Raw genomic sequence first — 10751 nt, 5'->3', positions numbered from 1 at the left:
AAAAAAAAAAAAAAAAAACCATGAGACCATTTGCCTTCTTGGGTATCCTGGATTTCTCCATTCCAACTCACTGTATCCAACGCTGCACTCAAGAATTCTCCTCCCAGCTCAGCACTGTGCCCACTGAGAGAAAAGCCTACCATCTAGGTACGCTCCTGTGCAAACTGGAAACCTAGGTGGGCATCCCCCTTCCAGACAATCCCCACATCTCAGCAACTCCACTTCTGAAACCTCTCAACTCACTTTACTTCCTGCCTTCCCCACCTGGGCTGCCAAGCAGACCACCGTCTTGGAATGGCACCTCCTCTCTTGTCTTGCCCTGTCTGTGGCTTCTCCACACTGAGGTCAAACAGGATTTCCAAAATGCCAGTCTGACCTGGGCCACTTCTCCCTGGAAAATCCTGCCACAGCTGTTCACTGTTCTTGAGAGAAAACCCAAATCCTCACGATGGTGCCGACCCTGACAGGCAGGCCCAAGTATAACCCCAGCTTCATCTTTTTCCTCAAAAATTCCCACACCCCACCTACTCCATAGTCTGGAATGTACCTCCTCTCAGCACCGTCTCAGCAAACACTGCCTTCCCTACACCAGGCACCCTCCTACTTATCTTCCAGGTTTCAGTATTTACATCACCTCCTTTGGGAAGCCTTCCCTGATTTCCTAAGTCTGGGTTAGGTGTACTTCCCAGACTTTCCTGTGACTTCCTGTCTTTCCCCAACACCATACCTCTCGTATTCTAACATCATGATTTGCTAGATATATACATTTGTACTTCCACTGCTGTAGAAGTGGTAGGGTAAAATCTTTCATTGAATAGTTTTTGTGCCACAGTGGAGGTAAGGCCAGGCATCCAGATCCTGTGTCCACTCTCAGTGGGCAAGGACGCTATCTGTCTTGTTCATTGTTTTATTTGTGTCAAGTACAGATTTGGAGCTATAAATCCCATTGAATGAATGAGGGCAATAAATAGATGACTGAAAAACCAGAAAACTCAGGTCTACTCATTCATTCATGGGATATTTATTTAGCACATACTTACTACATGCCAGTTACTAGTCCACGCCCTGGGGATACAGCAGTGAGCAAAGCAAACTCAAGTCCCTGCCTTTTTCCAATCGTAGTTTATGGCTATGAGAAAGACACTGGACAAATAAGCAAATTCGAGGCTCTGCTAAAAGGTGGTAAATGCTAGCAAGAAAATATATAGTCCATTACAAAGGTGCAGGCACCTCAGAAAACAGTCTAATAGTAGTTCCTCAAAAAATTAAACACAGGCTCAGCGCCTATAGCTCAACCAGCTAAGGCACCAGCCACGTACACCTAAGGTGGCGGGTTCAAATCCCCAGCCCGGACCCGCCAAACAACAATGACGGCTGCAACCAAAAAATAGCCGGGCATTGTGGCGGGCACCTGTAGTCCCAGCTACTTGGGAGGCGGAGGCAGGAGACTCGCTTGAGCCCAGGAGTTGGAGGTTGCTGTGAGCTGTAATGCCACGGCCCTCTACCCAGGGGGACAGCTTGAGGCTCTGTCTCAAAAAAAAAAAAAAATTAACCACAAAGTTACTATTTGACCAAGCAATTCCACTCCTAGGCATATATACCCCCAAGAGAAAGGAAGGCATACATCCACATGAAGACTTGTACACAAATGTTCACAGCAGCATTATTCAAAATAACCAAAAAGTAACAACAACCCAAATATACATCAACAGATAATTGGATAAACAAAATGTGGTCTGTTCAAAAAAATGAAATGGTATTTGGCAATAAAAAAGGAATGAGGGCTTGGTGCCCATAGCTCGGTGGTTACGATGTCGGCCACATACACCTAGGCTGGCAAGTTCAAACCTGGCCCAGGCCAACTAAGCAACAATGACAACTGCAGCCAAAAAATAGCTGGGGGTTGTGGTGGGCGCCTGTAGTCCCAGCTACTTGGGAGGCTGAGGCAAGAGAATCCCCTAAGCCCAAGAGTTTGAGGTTGCTGTAAGCTGTGACGCCATGGCACTCTACCAAGGGTGGCATAGTTAGACTCTGTCTCAAACAAACAAACAAACAAAAAAGAGGTGCTAATATATGCTACATCACAGGTGAACTTTGAAAATACGCTGAATGAAATAAGTTAATCACAAAAGACCACACATTGTAAGATTCCATTTACATGAAATGCCCAGAATAGGTGAATCTATAGACACAGAAAACAGGTAAATGGTGGCCTAGGGCTGGGTGGGGGCTGGGCGGGAGCTGGGGCTTGATAGCTGAAAGGTACAGAGGTTTTTTGGTGGAGGCAGTAACATTATTCTAAAATTGGTAATAGGGGGTGGCACCCATAGCTCAGTGGGTAGGGCACCAGCCACATATACCAAGGCTGTCAGGTTCAAACCCAGCCTGGGCCAGCTAAAACAACAATGACAGCTGCAACAACAAAATAAAAAAATAGCCGGGCATTGTAGCAGGTGCCTGTAGCTCAGCTACTTAGGAGGCTGAGGTAAGAGAATCGCTTAAGCCCAAGAATTTGAGGTTGCTGTGAGCTGTGACACCATGGCTCTCTACTGAGGGCACCATAGTGAGACTGTCTGGAAAAAAAAAAATTGATAGTGGTGATGGCTGCACAACTCTATGAATACACTAAAAACCACTGAATTATACATTTTAAATGAGTTAACTGTATGGTATGTGAATTATACTTCAAAAAATTTTAATTTAATTTTAAAGGCAACTAAATAGCGAAATAATTACAAACAACAATTCCTGGTTTGTTTACTTTTTTAAATTGACAGATAACAGCGTATGCTTTTATCATGTGCAACATGATGTTCTGAAGTACATATATCTTATAGAATGGTGAAAACCATTTCCTATTTAAAATTGGAAGCTAAAACCCAATGAAAAAAATCACATATGCTCACAGTATTTTCTCTAGATTCAGAAGGCCTGCTTCAGCCCGGTGCTAGCCTGCGGAAAGCCAGCTTTGGAAACACTGCCCCCTGGTAGCAGCACACAAGAACAGCAATATTTAGCATTTCATGAGCTCTTTCCACAGGATCTGGTAATTTTGAATATAGAAATTTCAATAGGAAAAATAAAGGCAGAGGGCTAATTGTCTTGATCTCTTTTTACTTTCTGAAATTGACAAATAATAATCATGTCCATTTATGGGGTACAATGTCATGTTTTGATCTATGTATACATTACAAAAAGATTTAATCGGCTCGGCGCCTGTGGCTCAAGCGGCTAAGGCGACAGCCACATACACCTAAGGTGGCGGGTTTGAATCCCCAGCCCAGGCCCGCCAAACAACAATGATGGCTGCAACAAAAAAATGGCCAGGCGCTGTGGTGGGCGCCTATAGTCCCAGCTACTTGGGAGGCTGAGGCCGGAGACTCGCTTGAGCCCAGGAGTTGGAGGTTGCTGTGAGCGTGATGCCATGGCACTCTACCCAGGAGGAAAGCTTGAGGCTCCGTCTCAAAAAAAAAAAAAAAAAAGATTTAATCAAACTAATTAACACATCACCTCAACAACTTTAATGTTCTCTGTGATGAGAACATTAAAAATCTATTTTAGCAATTTAGAAATATACATGATTATTAACTGCAATCACCATACAATCACTCACTAAAACTTATCCCTCCAGTCTAACTGAAACTTGTATGTTTTGATCAGCATCTTTCCTTTCCCCCTGCCTTCCCAAGCCCTCCCAGCCAGCTAGTCACCTCTCTATAAGATCAGCTGTTTTATACTCCACATATCAGCGAGATCATGTGGTATTTGTCTTTCTGTGTCTGGCTTATTTGACTTAACATAATAAGAAGAGATGTAATTTTAGAGAAGGTGGTTAAGGAATGCCTCAAATATTAGATGACGTTTGAACAAAGAGCTGAAGAAGGTGAGGGAGGACTCTTGCAGATATCCAGGGCAAGATGCAATGATTACCCCAAATCCCATCATTATCTGTTCGTTCACAGTCCCATATTCCCACAATCTTCCTGGTTGACTCTGGTTCTGCCAGAAGCTTGAAGCTTTGGTCTGTGGTCCAACAGCGACATCTAGTGGGAACTAGACATTTATTCGGCTTGAAGCTTTGTTCTGTGATCCAACAGCGACATCTAGTGGAAACTAGACATTTGTTCTGCTTGGATGAAGCTTTGTTCTGTGATCCAACAGCGACATCTAGTGGGAACTCATGATAAATGCCCTCCGGAGGAGCTACCAAGGGGCCTCTCCATGAGTGAGGAGAACACAAGGCCCAGGGTGCCAATGAGAGCCCCCAAGGCCTCCCCACGGTTAGTCCAGAGAGGGTGGGGGAAGTGGATAGGGCACAGATTGCTGCATTTCCCTTTAAAGTGTACCCAGAACAAAAGAACCCATGAGCCCCCTTCATTTTCACTATCACCCTATTCATGCCTTCCTAATGATACACTGTAAAGTTTTATAATCTGTTCTAAATGAGGATATTGAAATTCAAAGCAAACCCCCACCCTGCCCACCTTCAAAGGTCTTCATAGAACCAGTCAAGCAAAATTGGTGACCGAACACCATGTGTCAACAAAGTCTAATTCCCTGCACTGGTTGCTGCCAGTATATGCTGGAAAATGCCACTTGGGGAGGAAGGACAGAAATAGAGAAATGGGTGGACAGCTGCTGTGACAAGAGGAAAGGACTCTCCCTCCAAGCTCTTTTGAGATGCTGACATAAGCGAGGCAGACGGATTTCTTCCCTGGTAACCCAAGTCCCTCTTACAGTTCTCTACAGAATAAATGTCACATCATCTGGAAATTGAAATCCCCTGTAATCACAAAATTCTATCTATGTTACATTAGTGTTCTTTCTCAGAACACTTATATGTATTCTGCCTGTGTTATAGTCGATTCCATAATCAAGTCTCTCATCATAACTGTTATGTTGTTATGTAGGGGCTCTCTTCAATGTGCTCAAATTTTTTATTCTTAGATATTCACCTTCGTAATTTCCTAAAAGGAAATAAGTTTCAGGAAACATTTTCCACTAAGACCTAGTGTGTTTCATATTAAAAAAACAGGTTCACCACTAGATACTCATCCATTTACTCTGGAAACATCTACTGCTCAAAAACACAGTATTGGCACTATAAAAAGCAAGAAGTGCAGAGTCCCTGAGTGTCAGCACAATGTAGGGACTGGCACCTACAGTGTAGACCCCTGAGCCCACTTCAGAGTGTCACAGGATGTTTACAATTCATCCCAGGGACTACCAGTAGTAGTAAAAGGCAATCTCATACATTGTTTTGTTATTAGAGATCAAAATGGTCCCCTCTTTTGTTGCTGTCCACATAACTAAGTATAGCAGAATATAAAATGTATACTTTCAGTAAAATCCAGTGAGGTAATAAAACTTCATACCACATGGGGAGGGCTGACCAGCTCTATAATTACAGCTTTCCAGAAGCCAGCGCCTGGACTCATGCCTTGGGTGTGCCTTATTGAGGACAGAGTCTAAGTTAAAGACATGGTAGTGTATTTTGCTCTTAAATATTTCAAGCAATAAATCCCTTGCATGGGGGTAAAAGAGAAACACTCCATATTCCAAATATCATCCCAAAGGTTTAGTGTTTTGTGGTTTCAGCAACTCCAGCTTTTCCCAGGAGCGCTGCATGCCCATCTATGTACCTGCCAGCAGTCCAATGAGCAGCATCACCACCCATCCTGACCAGGCATCCAGCAAACTCTTGATGAACTCCCACACGGACTCCTTGCTTTTGCTGGTTATCTAGAAACAAACAGACATAGTAGCTCATCGAACACATTTTCCAATTCATGCTTCTTTCCCCAAAACTGTCTCCTTGGAAAACAGGGTAATCGAAAAAATAAAATGGGCAGTGCCTGTAGCTCAGTGGGTAGGGCACCAGCCACATACACTGAGGGTGGCAGGTTCGAACCTGACCCAGGCCATCTAAACAACAATGACAACTGCAACAAAAAATAGCTGAGCATTGTAGCAGGCGCCTGTAGTCTCAGCTATTTCGGAGGCTGAGGTAAGAGAATCACTTAAGCCCAAGAGTTTGAGATTGCTGTGAGCTGTGACACCATGACACTCTACCCAGGGTGACACAGTGAGACTCTATCTCAAAAAAAAATAAACAGAATAGAATAGAATAAATGTAATCAAGCCACTAAATTCCCAGTCACATTATTCTTTTAGTAATGTACCAAAATCATAAAATGGACTTTCTAGTTCAGAGAGTAGTAAAGATGCCGTATAGCCCCCAAAAAATAGAGCACAAAAAATTCACTAAATTAGAAATCATGCTATAAATGTGATTTGATCTTCGATTATTTAATAGCCATTGAAGGGGGACATTGGTTTGGTGTCACCATGTTGAACAAGTGTTTCTACCTAACTTACATTGTTAGGTCTGTTCATTAAAAAGCCTCTTTAACAAAGACTTCATCTCTTACTTTTGTATTCCAGGTGAAATTTAAGCAGGATTAGCTAGCACAGGTCATGTTTACCACAGCAGATAGACATATCTACACACACTGTTCCTGGTGCTAACAGAATCCCACACTCCCCTAAGATCACCATTCCCCTCACAGCCCTTTAGAGCAGAGGTCAGAAAATGTTTTCTGTAAAAGTAAATATTTTGAGCTTTGCAGGCCAAATGGTCTCTGCTGCAACTATTCAGCTCTGCCACTAGAACACAAAATGAGCCATAAAGATTATGTAAATGAATGGGCATGGCTGAGTTCCAATAAAACTTTATTTACAAAAGGTGGTATCAGCCGGCTTTGCCCCAGGGCCATAGTCGGCTGAGCCCTGCCCTGGAGTGCAGATCCCCATGGCCCTGAACCTCACTCCCTACACATCTCTCTTCCTCCTTCCCACCACCCTTTGGGAAATGACAGGATACAGTCACACTCTCCTTAGCACTCCTTGTCTTCCTCTGGAGCAGCTCTTCCGAGGTCACTGACAGCCCTCGAATGGTTGGCTTACCTCCTCGGGCAAGGTGACCTTTGAGCAGTCTCTCCACAACCCTCTCCCATCCTTTTCCTGGGGATACTCTTGGCTGGTCCTCATCTGCCTGCTTCTCCACAGTGTCTGCCACTGGTTCCCCCTCTGCTTGCCCCAAACCTGTTAGGTCTTGGCATAGCCAGGACCATGGCTGCTTCTCACTCTCCCTCTGAGTACCCGGGCTACCTAGTCACTTCTAGAGCTTCAACATCCACACATGCCAGGGGTCTCATCCTGCACCACAGCCCTTACCTCTCCTTGAAGTACAGAGTTTTCTCCAGCCACCAGACATGCTCCTCTCCTAATTCCCCTTCTTACCCCTCCTCAACCCCTGACCACCCTTCTTACCCCTCCTCACCCCCTGACTACCCTGACCTTTCCCACCTGTACTTCCCTGCCTTGGGGCAGCCCTCCTCCTCTTTCTGCTGAACTCACCTGCCAGCTTCCTGCTCCTCCCTTGGCAATGCATCTTTATTGTATTCTGTGGCCTTCAACACAAACTAAGAACTCTTCTCCATGGCTGACCTGGTCACTGCTCATGCAGCCTCGCTGTCCGTCCTTGTCCCTCCCCTTCTATGGATCCTCCACCAGAGCCAGCAGTCCTCAAGTGGCCCAAATGAGCCACATTCTTCTATGCTTTGTGACTTTAAAAAAGGACCACTCCTGATTTTAGAATCCCTTCCCCTTTCCCTGCCTAGCAAGATTGCAGTCATTCTTCAAGACCCAACTGAAATGTCACCCTCTCTGAAAAATCCTTTTCTAACTGTCCTCCTAAATGATCCCAAAGCACTTGACAAATTATTGTGACATATATATACATATATAGGAATTGCCCACTAGACACCAGGCAGTGTAACGTGTGCTTTCATCTATATATAATCTCATTTAATCTTTAGGTATAATCACCTCCATCCTTAAGTATGAGAAAACAGGGTCCAGAAATGGCACCCCAGGGTCCACTCCTTGCCCTCCACACCATACTCCCTCCATAAGACACAGCCTCCCTCCCACCCCAAATGGCTCTTATCATACTGATATGCCCATATCTCTGCCTCTTCCATCAGCCCTTCCCTTCCTCAGAGCCTCACCCCGTACGTGACATGGGAACCTAAGCTGCAGTTCAGCAACTTCTGAATGAAAGAATGGTGCAGCAATCTGCAGGGATACCCTTCAGTGTGTCCTCTCAGAATACCACCTACCTTCCTGTGTCTGTCGGTGTCCCGTGACTTTTCCCTTAGCCAGTCAATGGTGTGGAAGTCTTCATACGTCCCCACATCAGGGAACGGCTCATCGAGGAAATCCATCAGGTTTCCAGAGCCACTCATGGCGCCTGCATTGACCATGCTAGTTACACCTAAGGAGAAAAGTAGTCGTTAAAAAGGCAAGCAGAACGTCTCCATGACTTCATGGCAAAGGACTTATCCATTTGCTCTATTTTCTTATATAAGAAAAAATTATTTCAGCTTAGACTTCTTTGCCATGATGAAATGTAGACAAAGTCGAATCTCATTATTCATGGAAGTTATGTTCTATAAAGTCACCTCAAACACTGAATTAGCAAATACTGAACCACTGCTCCTAAGAGAATTCAGGGTTAGATTCCTGTGAGCCTCTGGTCACATTTTCATCAACCAATCAATACATAACCTTGTTTTATGTGTTTCTGTTTAAAGACACCCTATTTAATATATATTGTTGATTTACTGACATTGAACTCACAGCCCAGAGCACTATCACTCATGTCTAAATGAAGCTTGTCTAACAGACACATTTTCTCCATAAGACACAGTCTTACACATAGAAACACCAGACAGGACTCCAGCACTGCATTTGAGGGCCATTTTAAACAGAAAATTGCCAATAAAAACCCCACAAAAATGTGAAAAATGTGGCACAAACAGAACACAAAAAGTGTCCACCAGAGTGGAAACAAGAAGGCAGAATATCACCTTCTTAAACTTTAGCTGGGAATGTGCACTTCTGCCAACTCAAACTTTCTGCCACTCTACACATGCACGTGTCCATGAATGACCTTGAAAGCACCACAAGTACTGATTTGGGGATTACAAATAAATGTTACTGAGTAGGCAAATTTGTAAATAAAAAGTCCACAAATGAGGATTAACTATGATACACTTCTAAAAACTTCATGTTCTGCAAAAAGCGAGGTATTAAAATGAGGGAGGCTAAAGGAATCAAAAGTCATAGGCTACAAATTCAATTAAAACCAAAATGAGTATTGCTTCTCTAATGCGACAGCATGGACCACTGAAGCAGGGAGTCTATGTGGCCGTCATCATGGAGATTCTCATCATGGAGAGTCAAAATGCGTAGCAATGGCAGAGTGAAAATGCTAGCAAAACTCTAATTAGCTAGTGAGAGCCAAAGCAACTGCAAGTGGCAGCTGCCCTCTGCATCGGTGGGGCCACCATGGAGATGGCCAATGGAAGGAAGACAACCTGCCATAAGCCAAGAGCCACACAAAACTGGTGGCACACTGCCCTGGGCAAAGAGCTCTGCATGCAGATCTCATTTTTAATTTGCCTTAAAATATAGTCGAAAAGGCTCCTGCTGCCAGAACAGTAGCAAAGTTGAATGTCTCTGTCTTTGTTGTCTAAGATAACAATTCCACACCCACTATCCCAGCTCCCCTTGCCTAGAAAACAATTGAGAATGAACCAACACATCTCCCATGTTCTCCCACCATCACAGCTTGATTTATAGCGTGCATGGGAGCTAATTTGAGATGTAGAAAATGCTTCACAGCAGGACCAGACCTCACCAACCAGTTAGCAGAAAACATAATACATTCTTACAGAAATAAGATGTTGGAATATGCACTAAATAAAAATCACTATGGCAAAGGGCATGAAAATTTGAATTATAGGATGAAGAGTACAGAAATGCTGAAATAGGTAGTTAAAAAGGTGAAGGATAGTCATAAAACAACACAGACTTCTCTCATTGCTTATGTATTTATATATCTGGAGGACTCAGCAAAACTAGAAGAAACTGCATTTTAATCAGATTGAAGAATCACTATGGGTAAAGTAGGGCAATCACCTTATAACCAACAAGTGATTGCCCACAGTGATTGATTTATTGATCATCTATGCAACCTAGCTGCTTCAAAACTTTAAAAGTTTGAGGTTTGAGCTGTGCCAAGTCAAAAATGATACCTGCTGGATGAGAACCCAAGGAAGAATCACATTGTAAGTCAAGAGCAACCAAAAACATAACCAATAATATAAAGAAAGGAGTAAAATTAGAAGGCAAAGACTTTGTTCTCATTTCTACACAAACAAAATGGTAATAATCTTACTACATGCAGCAAAGAAAATCTCCGATGGGAAAAACAAGATGACAGGCTATGACCCTCAATGCAGAGAAATCAGCAGAGGGAAGAATTGCAGAGACTTGGACATCTTCTAAAAAGGAGTTACTACTATCTGACAGTCAGCCACATCTCTAGTCAAGCAACTACTCCAGACAATAGTACTCAGAAAATGGTGTGGCGCCTGTGGCACAGTGGTTATGGCTCCAGCCACATACACCGAGGCTGGTGGCTTTGAGCCCTGCCCAGGCCAGCTTTACAAAAATGACAACTGCAATGAGAAAACAGCTGGGCATTGTGGTGGGCGCCTGTAGTCCCAGCTACTCGGGAGGGTGAGGCAAGAGAATCTCTCGAGCCCAAGAATTTGAGGTTGAGCTATGATGTCCCAGTGCTCTACTGCAGGCGATAAAGTAAGACTCTGTCTCAAAAAAAA

The 10751-nt window shown here is 43.8% G+C and overlaps 1 protein-coding gene across 2 annotated transcripts in view; it reads right to left on the bottom strand.

The window, feature by feature from the left end:
* CLCN4 (chloride voltage-gated channel 4) overlaps positions 1 to 10751 on the bottom strand; it is a 79745-nt gene that overhangs the window by 42617 nt on the left and 26377 nt on the right. For both annotated transcript variants that reach the window (XM_003793043.3, XM_012807172.2), the window contains 2 exons: positions 8184 to 8338; positions 5643 to 5742 (listed from right to left, as the gene is read on the bottom strand). In XM_003793043.3, coding sequence (XP_003793091.1) covers positions 5643 to 5742; positions 8184 to 8327 — 244 coding nt within the window. In that variant the 5' untranslated portion in view covers positions 8328 to 8338. The remainder of the gene's footprint in view (positions 1 to 5642; positions 5743 to 8183; positions 8339 to 10751) is intronic.

Source organism: Otolemur garnettii, unplaced genomic scaffold (assembly GCF_000181295.1).
Source record: "Otolemur garnettii isolate 467f Iridium unplaced genomic scaffold, OtoGar3 scaffold00065, whole genome shotgun sequence".
Classification (NCBI taxonomy): Eukaryota; Metazoa; Chordata; class Mammalia; order Primates; family Galagidae; genus Otolemur; species Otolemur garnettii.
This window is presented reverse-complemented; position numbering and strand designations above follow the sequence as displayed.